Source organism: Triticum aestivum, chromosome 3D, assembly GCF_018294505.1.
Source record: "Triticum aestivum cultivar Chinese Spring chromosome 3D, IWGSC CS RefSeq v2.1, whole genome shotgun sequence".
In the NCBI taxonomy this organism is placed as follows: Eukaryota; Viridiplantae; Streptophyta; class Magnoliopsida; order Poales; family Poaceae; genus Triticum; species Triticum aestivum.
Genome location: NC_057802.1, coordinates 406174574 through 406192025, shown reverse-complemented (window position 1 = coordinate 406192025; position 17452 = coordinate 406174574). Strand labels below are relative to the sequence as shown.

The 17452-nt window shown below is 46.7% G+C and overlaps 1 protein-coding gene and 1 long non-coding RNA gene across 2 annotated transcripts; one reads left to right on the top strand and one right to left on the bottom strand.

Moving 5' to 3' along the window:
- Window positions 1–1015: 1015 nt before the first annotated feature.
- Window positions 1016–1796, bottom strand: LOC123074765 (uncharacterized). The gene is made up of 2 exons (XR_006436048.1): window positions 1464–1796; window positions 1016–1358 (listed from the first exon to the last, which is right to left on the bottom strand). It is a non-coding gene; the product is annotated as an uncharacterized lncRNA (long non-coding RNA).
- Window positions 1797–3718: 1922 nt separating this feature from the next.
- LOC123074764 (uncharacterized) lies at window positions 3719–4342 on the top strand. Its single transcript, XM_044497520.1, has one exon. The coding sequence runs from the start codon at window positions 3867–3869 to the stop codon at window positions 4104–4106; it is 240 nt and encodes a 79-aa protein (XP_044353455.1). The 5' UTR covers window positions 3719–3866; the 3' UTR covers window positions 4107–4342.
- Window positions 4343–17452: the final 13110 nt, after the last annotated feature.

Below are 17452 nucleotides of genomic sequence, written 5' to 3'. Positions count from 1 at the left end.
GCCCTAGGCGGTTGCCCCTTCCGCAAAGGCCCAGAGCCGACACTTCTATGTCGTCGTTGCTAAGGGTTTGTCCCAGCTTTTATTGTGTGTGAATGTACTATTGGTTGAGCAAGCAACAGAGCAAGGCTCTATGTCATCGTTGCTAAGGGTTTGTCCTAGCTTTTATTGTGTGTGAATGTACTATTGGTTGAGCAAACAACAAAGCAAGGCAGAAGATGATGAACTTGAAAACATGGGTCAAAGGAATTCCATTATTCTTTCTGCTATACAAGTACAAAAAGAGAGGAATAAAACCGTATATTCTACTCCCTCCGTTTGGAATTACTTGTCTCGGAAATGAATGTATCTAGAACTAAAATACGTCTAGATACATCTATTTCTGCGACAAGTAATTCCGAACGGAGGGAGTAGCATAAAGTAGGATGACTATGCTATTGTCATGTAGTGCACACCCAGGTGGCTGAAAAATGGTGCACACAGGACCTGTGGAGAGACGCGATCCAAGAAGGCGGAGGCATTCCAACAGCGGCTTCAAAGCAAGACCTGGACGTGGGCTGGCAGATGGAGGCACCATGGAGCCCAGATGTCGGGACGTCCAACAACGATGATGCCGATGATGGCCATCTTGGTGCGCATCGTCGACCAAGAGAGACACTAGGAAACTTAGAGAGCAATATCTATATGAGGAATCACCATTTTTTGTTTTTTATCTGTTGCAACACACAGATTCTTTTGTATTATTTCGGCATCACGTAAACACAAGCACTTCACTTATGTAACACGCGTGTTCTTTTTCTCTCAAAAAAATATAACACACACTCTCTAGTGAGTGCCGAACCAGACGCACACATCTCTCTTCGCATTTCCTACTCTAAAAAATTGTCTTCCTAATGCTCCTCTCCCCCAAGTAAACACCGTTATCCGCCGCCATTCCCAATCAACTGGCGGAGCCAGGAATTTGCTCCTGGGTATTCTTGTATTTTTTTTCCAAAGCAATATAATAGAATAATAAATGTACAGTAAGATGGTAACATCAATGACTCAATGACCATATATCAATAATAGTAGCAAAATATCATTGTGGCAATATCTCTAACAATTAAGAAAGATTACAAATAGCAAAGAAAATTACAATATAACTTTAAGATCCCCTTTTTGGAAGAGATTGATGACATCCTCATCTTTCACTTGCTTGAAGAATTCACCCTCAACGAAATGTAACCAAGCAATTGTTCAAATATTCATCATCCATTTTGTTTCTTAGTGGATTCTTCACGTATTTCATTGAGGTAAATACCCTCTCAACACTGGCAGTGGCTACCAGAAGAATGAGCACCAACTTAAGATTGGACAAACATCTTCATCATAAGAAGCAAATGAATCAAGTTCAATTTCAGTTTACAAGCAATCACTGAATAATCTTCAGATTTGTTCAGAAACAGAGGGAAAGAACAGAGCAGTACTGTGTGGATGCCGGACTGATGCTGCTGGTCTGCTGCCTGTTGCCTGCTGGATGGCGCTGCCGCGGTGCCGCCACGCCGGGGAGCCGCCGAGCCGGGGAGCCCCGAGCCCGAGGACGGTGGCCGGAGGAAGTCAGGGAGCTGCCCCGTGCTAGGGAGGCCGGAGGTGGATTGGCGGCCTGGCGCCTGACGGAGCCGCGGAGGAGAGGGCCGGATGCCGAAGGCCGAGGGCAGGGGAGGGAGATGGCCGGCTGGAGGGGAGGGGGCGAGGGAGAGGCAGGAGAGGTCAGCCGCTGGTGTCTGGCACCGTGCGTGGGGAGCTCCTGTTCGGCGCTGTAGGCGCCCGAACGAGAAAGTGGCGCCTACAACACGCCCTGTGTGGGCCGTTTCTACGGCCGGCCCAGAAACAGTTTCGTTCCTGAAAAAAAACACGTGAAAAATTGGCAGAACTAGGTATCGATCTCACGCCACACTTGCATGTAATTGCTTAGCTTAAGCACTACAGCTTAGAGCGCTAGTGAACAGAAACCAATGCGAACAGGTTTAGAACTAATGAACCCGTGCTATTTATTACTCAGCCATTACTATACCATTGAGATTTTTGAGTTATTTGAAAATTATATGGAAAATATCAAGTATTCTAATAAAAATAGTTTGTTAAATTTTGAAAACAGTTCACGAATTACAAAAAAGTTCATTGATTTGATAAAAAGTTCATCGGATTTGATAAAAGTTCATTGATTTTGAAAAAGTTCATCGGATTTGAAAAAAGTTCACCGATTTTAAAAAAAAATCATTCTATTTTGAAAAAAGTTCACTGAATTTGAAAAAAAATCATCGAATTTGAAAAAAGTTCATCCATTTAGGGAAAAAGTTCGTTGAATTTGGAAAAAGTTCATCGGATTTGAAAAAGTTCACCGGTTTTGTAAAACAGTTCATCCATATGGGAAAAAAGTTCACAGGTTTTGAAAAAAAGTTCGTTGATGTTAAAAAAAATCTCGATTTTGAAAAAGTTCATCGAAGTTGAAAAAAGTTCACCGATTTTGAAAAAAGTTCATTCAATTTGAATTAGTTCGTGCATAAAAAGTAAAAAAAGGAAAAAAAATGAAAGAAAAGAAACAGAAAAAACCAATAGGAAAAACCGGCCCAGAAAAAACGCACAACAGGAAAGAAAGAAAAAACCACCTGGCAAACTATAAAAGATGCAAAGGAAGGTAATTGCCATGACTTCTTGTCTTTCCCGGTTGGCTAGTGCGTGTGCAAGTTACACTACAGGTTGCGGGTTTAAATCTCACCAGCACCCATTTTTTGCGCACTAAACCAGAATAAAAACGTGTGAGATGGGCCGGTCCAGTGTGGGAGCGCTGCAGGCGCCCGTTAGCTAAAATGCACTATAACCGGCGCCTGCAGCGCCAAATAGGGTTTGCCCCGTGCGTGGCTGCCGTTCTGCTCATGGGCTATGGGCCAAGTCGCTGTTTACCATAAAATACATCTACTAATTTTTTTTGGCGTGAAATTCTTTGCTATTCCCTGGAATTCCCAGGAAGACCCCTGGTTCCATCAACGCCGTCCGTCCACCACGCCTCTCTCCATTGGCCTAAATCCATCATTTGCTCCTTGGGCGAATCCGCACGCCTTCTCTGTACGCGTCCTTGAGGCTAGCCCTGTCTGCTCGGTTTTCGGGCGTGGTATCCCCCTGTAGGCTTTCCCTGGCTGGACTTCCTCGATGCTGTCCACACGGTTTAAGCCATCTAATTAGGGTGCAATTTTTTCCTTCCGTTGCATGGACTTTTTAGCTACTAGCACAGTATATATGTACAACCAATATGATGTTCAACAAAAAGAAAATGTTAATTACACTGTGCACTGGCCATCATTGGCGTACGGGCGCAGCGGGGGATGGAGGGAGGGAACCGGGTTCGAAAATCAAACCCACGCTCTCGCATGACCGCGCAACACACTCGAGGAGAACCACAGGTCGCCATGATGCCCCTCCCGCACATCACCTCGCCCGTACCGTGTCTATCCTGCATAGGATTCCCTCCGCCGGCACGCCTGACGGTCCCGGCTCAACGGCTAGCTCCTGACCACCAACTTTAACTTTTAACGGCTACTCCACCGAAAGACGACGAGAGGCCACCCGTCCCCGAGCCCGGTCAGCCGGATCCGAACGTTTTCGAAGGTCTCGCCCGCCTGCTACGACGCCCAACGGCTACATTTCCCCTCGTCGCCCGCCCGCTATAAAATCCCCCGAACCACCTCCGCTTCTCCCCACACAAACATCTCCCACGATCCATCCAAGTTCACGAGCGCAGAGTTTGAGAAACCAAGCACAGCATCCGTCTGCTTCTTTTGCTTGCTTGCTTCTCTTTCTCTGCGACCAGATCCTCCCACCGTCTCGTCTCAATGGCCGCCGTCTCCACCAAGTCCATTGCTCTCCTCGCCGCGGTGGTGCTCGTGGCGCTGGTTGCGTCGGCGGCAGGGAGGATTGTGGAGCGGGAGGAGGAGTTCTTCCTGGGCAGCCTCGCCCCCTCGCTCGCCCCGGCGCCGGCGCCGGCGGCGGTGGTCGGCGCGGCAGGCGCCGTCGCGCCCGGGGCGTGGGCCGTGGCCGCCGTCGTCTCGTTCCTCGCCTTCCTCGCTCACTGAGCCGTCGCTGCGCTGCGGACGGTCATGGGTGCCTAGCTTGAGAGATGGAATCCTGCAATCTGAATTGCGGCGAGTCGCGTCTGTTTGTTTCGTTCAGTTTAGTTGGTTGGCTAGACTAGCAGTACTAGTAGTGATCTATGCAGTGATGGTGTTGCGTACTGGGTATCTCTCTCTTTTGCCTGTATAAGAGAGAAAGTATGTTTTAAATAATATTATTTATTGATTATTCTTTATAAGTTCATGAGTTTTATAAGTAGTACTAGTAGTGATCTATGCAATAATTTGTTCGACCCAAAAATAGCAGAATCTGCATCATAAACATCCAATCACTCTGAAAGTTTGAAATCTCTACAAGTTCACGAGTTTTTTCATCGTGGCTGTGTGACTGATCTAACTGAGCCGAGATTTCTGTATTCGGGTCAAGAGACTTGCCTTCTCCTCGCGAAGACATTATTCTCCTCGTAGTTACTGTGCCTGCGTTGCTGTGAAAAACGGCCACAGCTTGTTGCAGGCTAATTTTCTGTTTACGGGCACAAGCTCTAGTCCAGATTAAAGTCGGCCTGACAGAGGTCGAAATATGCGATAAACAATTTTCTGTTATTCAAACTTAAATATATTTTTTGAAGAGTGAACCCGTGGGAAGGATTCTGGCACATCAAAACTAACAGTTTTTACAATCTGTTAAATAAGAAACATGCTTCTGAAATTTACGTTGAGTGTGAAGTTACTAGGCCGTCTCACTGCCCGGCAGTTGGGTGCTTAGTTTTTATTTTTTAGAAATCTCCTCAATTTTATTATTTCCTTTTTTTCAAACAATGTTCATAGGTACAACAAGACATAGCAAATCCAAGCCCTCAAAGGCCCGCGTCTGATTGAGCACGCCTCATATGTTGGCTTCCACACCGGCATCTCTCATATCCGAAACATCAGAATCATGCAACGCTACGTAAAACACAATCAAACACGTAGTTCATCGGATCGACATTTCATTGCTGGACAAAAGGAACATAGTTCATCGTAGTTCAATGGTAGACATGGCAAATCCATACTACAAACTACTTAAAATATAGATAAAATATAAATATAACGGGAAGCGTGGAGGAAATCACCATTTCCTCGCTGGCCCCTTCCGGTCGTCGGCGCGGTTGTGCCCCTCCTCAATATAGGCGTCGGCGTGCGGAGGTGCGTCGTCATCGAAGCTGGAGGTGGAACCGTCCGTCAGGTCAGAGTCGGAGCTGCACATTTTATCCGACAACCTGTGGAGTAGGCGGTCCTGCTCCTTCGCATGACGGTCCGCCTTCTCCGCCGCCTCCTTGTTTGCCTCGCACTCCGACAACTCGATGGTGAGTCGGAGCGCCTTGGCATTCTTGCGATGGAGGCGCCGCGCATCCATCTCCGCCGTCGTGAGAGAGCGGCGGAGGACCGACGCGATGACTGCGGCCTCGGGATCGACCAGCGCGCATGCGCATGACCGGCGAGCGGACAACGCCTCCCCCGCTGCTGCCCTCTCCCTTGCCCGCTACCACTCGCGTCGGGCTGCTCGTGCCCCGTACTCGGGCGTCCTCGTGCGCCGCCGGCCCCGGCGCGGGCACAAGGACCCAACGGTGGCCGGATACCACTTCCGGAGCCGGGGGTGGTGGTAATGGGCGTCGTACCTGAAAGAGCGACCGGAGCCGCGCGCCGGGCGGGAAGGGCCGGCGACGTCACCGGCGCTGCGTCGGCTGGTGCTGACGGAGATCCGCCGCTGCCGGATTTGCCTCGGTCGAGCTGCGAACGCCTCAACACAATGCGGAGGGCGACCTCCTCCACATCGTCGGGCTCTGCTTCGCGTAGTAGGCTCGCCCAGTCGTCGTCGAAGCCAGATTCTCCACCGAAGGCAGCACTGCTTAGGTTGTCAGTCATCGAATGGGTTCGGAGGGGATCAGAATTGGAGTGGACGGAGAGGGGATTGAAGTGGAGTTTGGAATTGACAATGATCTAGGGTTTTCTAGATGGGGATATTTGTGGGGCACGCATGAGCTAGGATGGGCCAAGCCGACGTGGCGGACGCGCCCGGGCCGCCTCATATCCGACTCATATTTGGGCTGGATATGAGGGACGCTAGACAGTCCGAGCGTTTGAGGACGCTTTAAGGCGCCCGTTGGGTCAGTTTTCACGACCGGTCAGTAACCGGGCCATCCGCCCGGACGTTTTGGGGGTGCCCGACTGTAAAAATTGGGTCGTGAGAAGCACCCAACCATATATGACGACCTATGTCTAAACTATAAGAAAATTTGACGAGATTATGAGCTTCAAAATTAAAGATTATGAGCTTTAAAATTGAAGATCCTACACTCATCTATACTACTATTAAAAGAGCAAACATAACTCCCCCTAAAGTCACGCAACGAAGTGTACACAAGATAACCAGGACCCTCAGATCAAATCAGTTAAAACATATTCTACCATCCATATTAAGTTAATGATCTGCCGTCCTAATCAATGGCTCAGATCGAATGTTCTACGGAGCAGACGTCTGCCAATCCCCATGTTGCCATCCTCATCCGCCTCTCGCTGCGTGATTAGCGGCACCCACACATTGCTAATCACATCTGGTCACTAATAAACCTTCGCACATATGTGCCTCCTTCCTTTACGCGCTCTCCTCCACCTCTGCCCCTCCTGCACGCCACCGCCAGCCCGAGCACGCGTACTCCCCTCCTCTGCATTGACGCTGCTCAAGGGCGCTTCCTTCTCTGCGCCTCCCTCCGGTCGCCGGCCATGGGATATGGGATGGAGGGACCCGTCCACCTTGGGACGGATGCCACGAAAGCGACTATCTAGACGCCGCCGCCTGGCGCAGGCTAGGGTGCTTGCGACGCGACCAATCGTCCACGTCAGCCCCTCACCGATATATGCCGGCTTTTGCATCGCCATGCCGCCATCTTCGTCGACCTCTCACTGCGTACTATTATGGGTGGCCGGCGAACAAACCCACCTACTTCCATATCCGTCTCAAGATTGAACGCACCTCACCCATCCTTCGTTTCACAGGTCAGCCCCCAATTTGTTGTGCCACCATCCCTATCACTGGTATAGCAGATCCATTCGGTTTTTTCACATTTGAGAGAAGATGGATAAGTAACAAATTTGTCTCCAGATTATCATCAGTTCGTGCTATTTATCCATCAGTTTGTCATAATCATGTTTTGACCCCAGGCACACATCTATACTCCTATGTAGTATACCAATAGCAAGTCATATGGACCGTTGGATCTTTCTAATCGGACGGCTCAAATTTAATGGCTTGTGGTACAAGTCTATGTGGCTGCATATGGACCGTTGGATATGTCAATCTGGCGGTCTGCATTGCAGGGATTCGCTGCCCCTTCCCCTGTGCTGCCAGCCTGCAACTCACAGTTGTAGTAGTAGTAGTTTCCAGAATGTGCACGTGATTCTCCCTGCTTTCTTTGTAGCATGCTACTGTTCAGAAATTTCCAGCACTCCCGTGATACATGCAGCAGTAGAGTATAGCAGGAGTACTAGCAACTACTAGCAAGCACACATCATGATGACAGAGATAAAGCATGTGATGGTGCAGCCTGGTATAGGCGCACAAGCCGAAACCAATTGTTTTATAAGTTTGGGTAAATGCAAACAAAGTAAAAATGTAATACATGTTACAGCTAAATAGTTTGTACTTTCTCTTATAAAGTTGTTTTACAAATATTATTACCATTGTTTCTCTTACCAATAAATTATGTGAAAAATTCAGATCAACAAAACAGACATAATTAATGTTTATATTATTATTTTCTTTCTAACGATAAATAACTTGCAAATAGCACTCTTTCCATTGCTCAATCTAATACGTATTAAATTTTATTAGGACAAAGGTTTAGGGATGAAGTGGGTATGCTTTTTCTCACGGTATTCTAAATTGTGTAAATTTAGTATTACACAGAAACATATTAAATTGTTTATAATTTAACAATTAACGATTAATTAACTGATGAGTTGCGTGACTCCACCTATGGTAGTTCAAAATATGACAGTACTATTTAAAATTACCCATATTTTTTCGCATGTATGTGTGTTAATAACTATCACTAGTACAATCAAGGAAAAGTAAATGTGCGTGATTGTCTATTTATCGTACATGTTCTATAATCGTGTGTTTGTGATGAGTCGCGCATCGTAAACTTAGCACCATAAAATACCGACAACAATGGTAATGCGAGCACAAACGAGTAGTAAGGACGGAGCGTTTGGGATATTCGAGATATCAGAAACAATTGTCTGAAGACTCACGTCTGTGATAGATGCCGGCATCGCATACGCTTAGTTATACAAAACATTTGCATCATGGCTCCCTATCCCCGCGGTTTCTGGGTCGTGTGGGAAGGACCCCCCTGTCGCACACACTCACCTGGCGGCGGTTTAAAATGCCGTCGCGAAAAGGGGTTCAAAACCGTTTATATAGTAGCTCGTTGTACCAGTGATGACTCCCTTGTATAGTGGGGAATGGAATCCAACCGTTATGCACCCACAGCCCATGCACAAGCGGAAGTACCGCTCATTCAGCTGGCACGGAAGATCCAGGCATTGCGTTCAACTGAGTAGGTCAGGGAGGCAGTAGTGCCACTGAAGCGGTACTTCCGCTTAGTGTTGAACAACACCCGAAACCAGCTGTAGTAGATAAAGGCAGGGCGGTACTACAGCTGGCAACTGCTCTACTTCCGCTCGAGGGACAGAGCTATCCAGAGAGCAAAATATAAGCATATTCCGTGCGGTAGTGGAATAATGGTAGTTCCGCCGGAGCGGTACATCCGTTGTAGAGATAGGACTCAGGAGATCCTCGGTTGTGGATGCTAGTATCCCATTGTGTTTATGTATTTGTGGTTCAAGAGATGAACAAATGCGCTCCTGTCTGATCGATATTTGTGAAAAACATGTTTTTGTTTGGCCATGCAGGAGGTGGATTTTCCCTTCAGGTTTTATTCATCTCTGTGATACAAACTTCACCACATTGGAGCTGAGATGATGCGTGTGATGTAGCCTTTGTTCATACTTGAATTGAATGCTCACGAGCTTTGGTGGTTGATATTTTGCAGGATGTTTCAACAACCCTGCGCGGCTACATTGACGACTGAGCGAGCAAGCAGACGTGTAATGCGAAATATCAGATGTGCAGTTCAGGACCAAATCCACCGGGACCGATCGATGGAATTCGGAGGTGCATGTATTGACGAAATCTTATGGTGACTCTGTTACTGTAGAATCAATTTTCAGAAAATGACTTTTCTTTGTTACCACTTAGCTGCAGTCTGCCGTATATCCAGAAAGATCGTTATGCATATTTTTTTCTGTCTTATATCCTAACATTCATTTCTTTGATGACCAGTACAACAGAACTTGTTGAGTACCTTTAGAATGGTTATTTTAGTGACTTAACTTCTCTCTTTTTTGTAAGGAACCTTTTGAGAAGTTGAAGCTAAGCATCAAAGTATGGAATATTTTTACCAACAACAACCAAGAGATTCCCATGTCCTAGGGCCCGGTCATGTGCAGGTTGTGTCGCTCAGCAAGAAAAGACACCATCCATGATTGTTGATGGCTTTGGCCTTTTGATCCTCTTGTGTGCTTTGTTGCCATAGAGAATTCGAGTGTTAAGAGTTCTCAGAAGTCATTACAAGTTCACCATCCATGATTGTTGATGGTAAACATTTAGTAAGTAGTGACTTCCTGGTTCTGCATTCAATCTAATCATCAATTCATGAAGTTGACTTCTGCGAGATGCTCCAGTGCTATATAGAATGTAGCATTAAATATACGAAGGTCTCTACAAGCTTTGCATAAGAAGATAATGTTCCATCTTTAAATTGTCTGAGCTTGTGGGACGGAGCCAACTTTCTTACTTACTCGATGTCTATATCATGCATGTTTAGGGAGTTGTCTCTATATTTTTAATGCGAACGATAGAGTAATATGTGAATAACATTTGCACTGGTGTAATCTTCCACGTTTGCTACCATAGGGAGAGTTGGTCTAGCATCATTAGTTTCTTTGTTGATATACTAACAAGTTACCCTGTGTGATTTCTCGACTGTTTGGAGCCCTGTTCGCGTGCAATATTACTAGGAGAACCCGGCGCAATTCCTCGACTGTTTGACACAGCGAGCGTCGAACGGAAGGGCTCCCAGGGGAGGCACAGCCGGGCATCTCCTTCCTTTGGCCACTGCTTCCCTTGGCCAACAATGAATAGCAGTCGCGGTACCGTGTCATTCACTTGCCTACCATAGATTGACCGTTGATGCGGGCGCTCCGCTCCACTACTCCATCTCATACTGTATATTTCCCCTCTTTATATCTAGATAAAGTATAGCATGCAAATATGTTTAAGTTCAAAAATATCGTTTTCCCTTCTATCTTCACTTATACTGTTTGGGTTAGTAAAAATGTAACTAAACTCAGCGGATGTGTTATTTGAAGCCAGATTATAGGATTACTCAACTGGTGTTGTTGATGATCTCATCTAGAATTTGCTATGATGTATAACCATCAGTTCAGTAGATGATTCCTTTATATTATTCCAAAGGCTTGGCAATGAATTTGGATTAAAGTTATGAACATGATACACTGAAAATTGGTAGAAGGACGTCATGAATTTGTAATTATAGGAAATGATTGTACTTTCTAGGTCTATTTCTCTATGGTCTTGCTTCTTAATTTGATTTTATCTTGGGTGAATTTTCAAAGCAGACATGAGTGTTATCCTTTGTGTTTAGCATGCCTTCTTTACCGGTAAGAAACACATTATATATTTGAATTTTAGTTGAGTAAATGAGTATGAGTACAAATAAATTAAAAACACGAAGCAAAAGCTTTGACGTTTCATTGATTAAGCAGAAGATTGTCCAATTAATCACGGGAAACCAGGAGAAAAGCAAAATGAAAGGGCCAAGCCCACTCTAGAACACCGTAAACACACATGGCTAAGCCCACACGCGACGGCGTGGTGAATGCCACAACGCCGACCACACAAACACACACTAGCTGGGGGACTCGCTCCGCCGAACAAGCCGCTCTTCCATCACCTGCCGGAAAGAAGTCATGAGGCACTCTCCTGCGATGATGAAGAAACAAGCATTCCACATGCCTGCAATAGTTGCAACCCAGCAACCCACACGACACGAGGTCCAAGTCATCGAAGTTGCAAAGCTCTCGGGGCCGCTGCCCTGACGTCCATTGCTCCAACACGCCTTGCACACTCAACTGGTACCGCTTTTAGGGTCGTTGCCCTGACATACAATGGCAGAGACGTGTGTTGCACGTGCATGCTTACTAGTAAATGAATTATAGGACTCAAAAATATTCTCTCTTTGGCTAGTTCGGTGCTTAGTGGAAATCTTGCATGCCGCTTATAGGGGAGATCCAATTTACCATGTAGGTCCGCCCATAGTGTCGTTGCATACACGCCCGCATTCCCGCTCAGTACACTTAGGCCGGTCCAGCTAGCTCTCCTTTTCGGCTTTGGGAACTTTCCCAGACCGGTTTTCTTTTTTATGTTTTTTCTTTCGGGTTTCTTTTTTTAAATATATTTTCCATCCTTCCTTTCTTTTTCATTTTTTCATTCTATTTTCAAATTCATGAATATGTTTTGGGATCCTTTTTTTCCTTTCTTTCCTGGATCACCTTTTTCTTTCAAAATCCTGAATAATTTTGGGATCTGCGAAAATTATTGAATTTGTAAACTTTTTCTTAATTCAGGAAGATTGATTGGAATTTGGGTACATTTGTTTTCAAATACATAAACATTTTTTGAATTTGAGAACACATTTTTTAAAATTTGGGACCAATTTTTGAATTTGTGCACTTTTTTCAAGTGATCAACCGTGATGGGCCGCCCATTTTATCAATGAGCAGTGCGTTCTACAGAATCCAGTTTTTGACACCTTTTTGGAAGGTGAAGGTACCTGACCGGTTTGCTGACCACCCCTAAAAAAGCCAGTTTGGTGACCTTTTTAGAAAGATCTTGAACTGGGGCTTCTACTGTTTATTTAGCTTTTTACTCTTTTTTGACACTATTACATTATGTGACGGAGTAGTAGTTTTTCATTTTTTTTCTTTTAAATTTTCATTCACGTTTTAATATTTGGAAATTTCAAATTTTGTTTCCATTTTAGAAAAATGATCCTAAATTCAGAAAATGTTCTATTTAAAAAAACATAATTTCGTGAATTGCTCCCATTTTCAAATTTATTCATAAATTCGAAAAATATTTGTGTTCCCAAAAAATGTTCAACATTTTTGAAAGCTGTTCAGAATTTCCAAAAATATTTTCGATTGTAAAAAATTCACAAATTGCAAAATGCTTGCTATTTTTTAGAATGTTTGGGGCAAACAAGGCAAGCATGTAGCAATCAACGAGACATGACATATGTGAAGAAATGACATTGTTGCAACCAAGCATATGCACTACAAAAAAGACACATCCGTGACATTTTGGGCCGAACGAATTTTTTTTCTGTCATGCTTATGACACTTCTATGATGATAATTGTGACAAAACCTGGTAACATCATAGATGTGGTGGGCTCCTACTTCTATGACAAAAAATCATGACAGAAAATGGGCTTTTCGTCCTGGGCGGGCCAGAGACGCAGCTGCATGACATTATTTGGGCCGTCCATGATGGAAAAAACCGTGGTAGAAGCGAGGGCGAGGAAAATATCTGGGAGTTCCCGGTTACGGTGGGTGGTTGGGGCCGAGCGATGGACGGAGGTTTGCGCGTTTCTCTCATACACATACGCGCGTGTGTGCAAGGCGTTGCGCTCTAACTGAACCCGAGAGATTGCACTACATGCTACGCGTTACTGAACCCGAGCGATCGGTCCCTGGCTGTTAACTGAACCTCGAGCGATTCCTTCGCTACTGCCGCTAACTGTAGCCGATCGAACCTGCTGCCTCTTGATGAATAGTGAGCGTTGTTGGGGGGGGGTGGATGAACAGTTCCCGGTGGGGGGTTGGATGAACAGGACCCCATGGTAGTAGAGGCCGTTACCGCTGGATGAACAGGACCCCGATCGAGTCGGTTGGGGGTGGATGAACAGGACCCCGTGGAGGGCTGGATGAATAGGACGACCCCGTCGAGGGCTGGTTGAATAGTAGCTGGTGGAGGGCTGGTTGAATAGTAGCCCGTGGAGGGATGGTTGAACCATGGAGAGGGCAGGTTGAACAGTAGTCGGTGGAGGAGCGCTGGAGGCTGGATGAACAGGAGCCCATGGATGAACAGACGCAGGTGGAGGATGGAGGAGGTCGACAGTGGATGAACAGTAGCCCGTGGGGGCTGGAGGATGTCGACGGTGGAGATGAACAGTAGCCCGTGGAGTCCCGTTTTGCGGTACGCCACACCCCTCCCGATAAACAGGACCCCTGTTTCGACCGTAGCGCTCCAACACAAGTCCGTTTCCTCCGTTTTGCGGTACGCCACACCCCTCCCGATCAACAGGACCCCGTTTCGACCGTAGGAGGTCCAAGAGAAGTCCATTTCCTCCGTTTTATGGTACGCCAGACCCCTCCCGATGAACAGGATCCTGTTTCGACCGTGGCCGGTCGAACACAAGGCCGTTTCCTCCGTTCTACGGTATGCCAGGCCTCGTTTTGATCGGATGTTCCGTCCAAGCCATTTGCCTCCCGATGAACACGACGCAATTTCTCCGTTCCGACCCAGCAGGTTGGCTCCCGATGAACATGACGATGCAGTTTCTCCGTTCTGACCCAACCATGTACATGAGCCCTGGCCGTACCTATGCGTGAGTAGGCGTTCGAGACCCCGCCCGTATGTACGTACGTGGCCGTATTTACTTTCTTGCACCCTGGCTGTACATACATGTACATGCTACGTGCACGCCTCTACTACAACACGTTCCCTTCCTTACTCGTCCACGACTCAATGTTGCAGCCTACAGATAGACCGATCGACCAGTATGTACGTACACGTTCGCGACCAGAATGACAACACTACATACGCTTCGACCAGGTGGGTCCCGACTGTCAGGCACTTCCTTGCGTGCGAAGATGTAGCTGGTGGGTCCCAGCAGTCAGGGGGAAACGCTTTTTTCATGAAATACGGTGGCCCGTTCGATGGGTCCCTGCTATCAGGTGGAGGAATCATTATTTTCCGCGTAATAAGGAGGCACTTCCTTGCTGCGGCCATGGACCCAGCTGTCGGCCTCTCCACGTACAGTACTCTTTCGATGGAAGTCATTCCTTGACCACATTGACCACGCAGTGCCGAGAGCACCAAGGCGGTGGACGACGACGAGGCCTAGGAAGGAGATGACGCGGATCCGGGGAAGACGTGGCAGTGGATGCCCACGCAGAGAGGAGTACGAGGGTTCACTGGTTCAGCTATGGTGTGAGGCTGCCATTGCCGCAGGGCCTGGCCAGCGGTGGGAGTAGTAGGGGGCGGTGAGGCCTCCGCAGCAGCACAGCCGACCACGGGAGGCAGGAGCAGGCGGCACGACCGACGCTGGTTTGGGCGGCTGGAGCAAGAAGACCATAGGTTGAAGAAGCACTACGGCCGTTGGATGGACATCGTATGGTCACTGGAGCTAGAATCGTTCATATTGACTAAGTTGACAAAGCCCTCTGTCCGCGTCAACTTAGTAGGCCCACAAGTCAGCCTCCCACTATGGTGGGTCCCAGCTAGCAGGGGGTATTCATTTTTTGTGCGTAATAAGGAGGCACTTCCTTGCGTGCGAAGATATAGCTGGTGGGTCCGAGATGTCATTGGGAGTATTCATTATTTTTGGCGTAATAAGGAGGTACTTGCTTGCGTGCGGCCATGGACCATGTGGGTCCCAATTGTCAGCCTCTCCATGTACATCCCTCTTCCGATGTTGTCATTTGTTGACAACGTTGACCATGCCGTGCCGAGAACACCAGCGCGATAGACGATGGTGAGACCCAGGAGGGGAATGACCCGGAGGCGGCGAAGCCACAACAGTGGAGGGATGTGGGTGAGTAGAGGGATGGCCTGGCCAACGGTGAGAGTAGTAGGGGGCGGTGAGGCCTATGCGGCAGCACAGCCGACCATGGGAGGCAGGAGCAGGCGGTCCCACCGGCGCTGGATTTGGCGGCTGGAGCAAGAAGATCAGAGATTGAAGAAACACGACAGCCGTTGGATTTACATCCAACAGTTACGTCTGCTAGAATCGTTTGTTGACGTATATAATAAGTAAAAATATCTTGCATACACGTCAACTTAATAGGCCCACAAGTCAGACCATTACCTATTTTTTTAATAATTTATAGCTCATTGCAACTTCTTATGCAATTTATTGCAGTCCATTTTTTTGTTAGCCAGGGCCAGGGTTAAAAATTTAAACGAAATTTCGCATATTTCTGTGGGTTCCAAACTATTTTTAATACCAAAATGTCGAGCCAGATTTAAAGTACTTTGAAGATATATTTAAATCAGGTTAAAGCCCAGTGAAATTAGAATCTGAAAATGGAAAAAATTCATAAATTATAAAGTAATTGCCAATTTGTCATCTGTTTTTTATATTTACAGCCCATTTCATATTACTTTCAAGATTTGAAGGAGTCTTGAAAGAGTTGCAGCCCATCAGGGCGTAGAAAAATAAGTAGGCCTGGATTGGGTATTCTTTAGAAAAAATAAACTGGGCTCATTTTCACAAAGAAAAAAATAGTTGGGTTGGTCATGTGGTGAACATGAAATATAAGCCTGGGCTAGACGGGCCACAGCCCAGTTGAAACCCTGCTCTGTCTCAACAATAACAAAAAAATACTGCTCGAGCAGCTACGTCCCAGGTGTCAGCCGATCTTGTGCTGTTCTCTTGTCTATTGACTATATACGCTGACAATGTCGTGGGTCCCAGATGTCAGGAAACCACTAGGAGGAAGCATTTTCTTTTTCCATATGCTGACAATGGAGTATATATAACAAAAAATGAGGAACTTCCTAGCGTATGGCCATGGACATGGTGGGCCCCTACTATCATCCTCTCCACGTACACTCCTCTCCCGATTCCTCCTGTTTGTTGACCATGTTGACAATGCGAGAGGGCGGCACCGCGGCGAGTGCACCAAAGCGCGCAGAGGACGACGGCGAGGCCTCGGACGTCGGTGTTAACGATTTAGGAGACGGTGGGGCGGCGATGCGTGCGCTGAGGCGCAGCCAGCCGTGGGAGGCGGAAGCAGGCGGCCCCGCGGGCGCTGGTTTGGTTTTGGCGGCTGGAGGAAGACAGGATTAAGGAAACACGACAGTCTGTAAAAGCAACATGAGTACTTAACAACCTTAACTGAAACCAGCAGGGGCACTTAACAACCATAGCTGAAAGCAGTATGAGTACTTATACAGGTTCAACTGTACAAAGCACGCCTCGAACAGTCCTACTTTGCCTACAATTAACCAAGGGTGAGGCCGCCAAGCCGCAGGACAAGGCCCAGGCGCCACTCCGCGCATCCACAACCTTCTGAAAGCGGCTTCATCTTGCAATGTGGTCAATAAACAGGATGTTCGCTTTAGATCCATGGAAAAGCATGAACATAACCTTCTGTCCTATTCTCCAAGATGGACGAGCCTTCATTATTTGAGACCACCCATGAATAAGTATCTTTTCACCTCCAAGGGGAATCGAGTAGGTCAACATAAACATCATGTTGTGACCAAGTGCAAGTCTGACCCGACCATGGCCAGGCATCTGTATAGGAACAATAGAACTGGGTAGTTTATGTTTCAAGAAGATCACAACTGTAAAATTGTGTATAAGCAAGAGTTTATGAACAACATATATAACAGAAAACAGCTAGTACCATAAGTTTCTCGACACAGTTGGACCTGTTCAACGACTGCAGCCGTGGCACACATATCCCACGTGGCCTTCCACCATTGAAGTGCCCCAGAAGGACCTCAAGACGATCAATAAAGTGTAGGAACTTCTGGATGTTGTCCCAGTCAACTTCAGAGCCATGAGTAACAGTCGAGTTCTTATAGAATAACAAACGAGTAGCCTGCTTAACTTTGAAAAAACCTACACGTGCCACCAATTATAAGAAATATTAATTAGAAGTAGCATCTTCGTGAGAGATTCCTTGCTACTTCTAAAGTTAAATTGTGATTAGTTAGACAGAATAGGTGGATTAAGAAGTAATCGAGGCAACAAGTAAGAACCAGATACAAAACTAACATGGATGAACAATTGGAATGACGCCAGGGTGGAAGATCACAGTGAAGATGAGACCAGGTTCTGCTATTTCCATCAACATTGCTGCGCTAACTTTCAGTCCGTAACACTTGAGAAAGTTTATCCAAGTTCGGCAATAAAAAAGAAGCGATCG

Bases quoted from the DNA above. Each gene is read 5' to 3' on its own strand.
- LOC123074764 (XM_044497520.1), top strand. From the start codon at position 3,867: ATGGCCGCCGTCTCCACCAAGTCCATTGCTCTCCTCGCCGCGGTGGTG.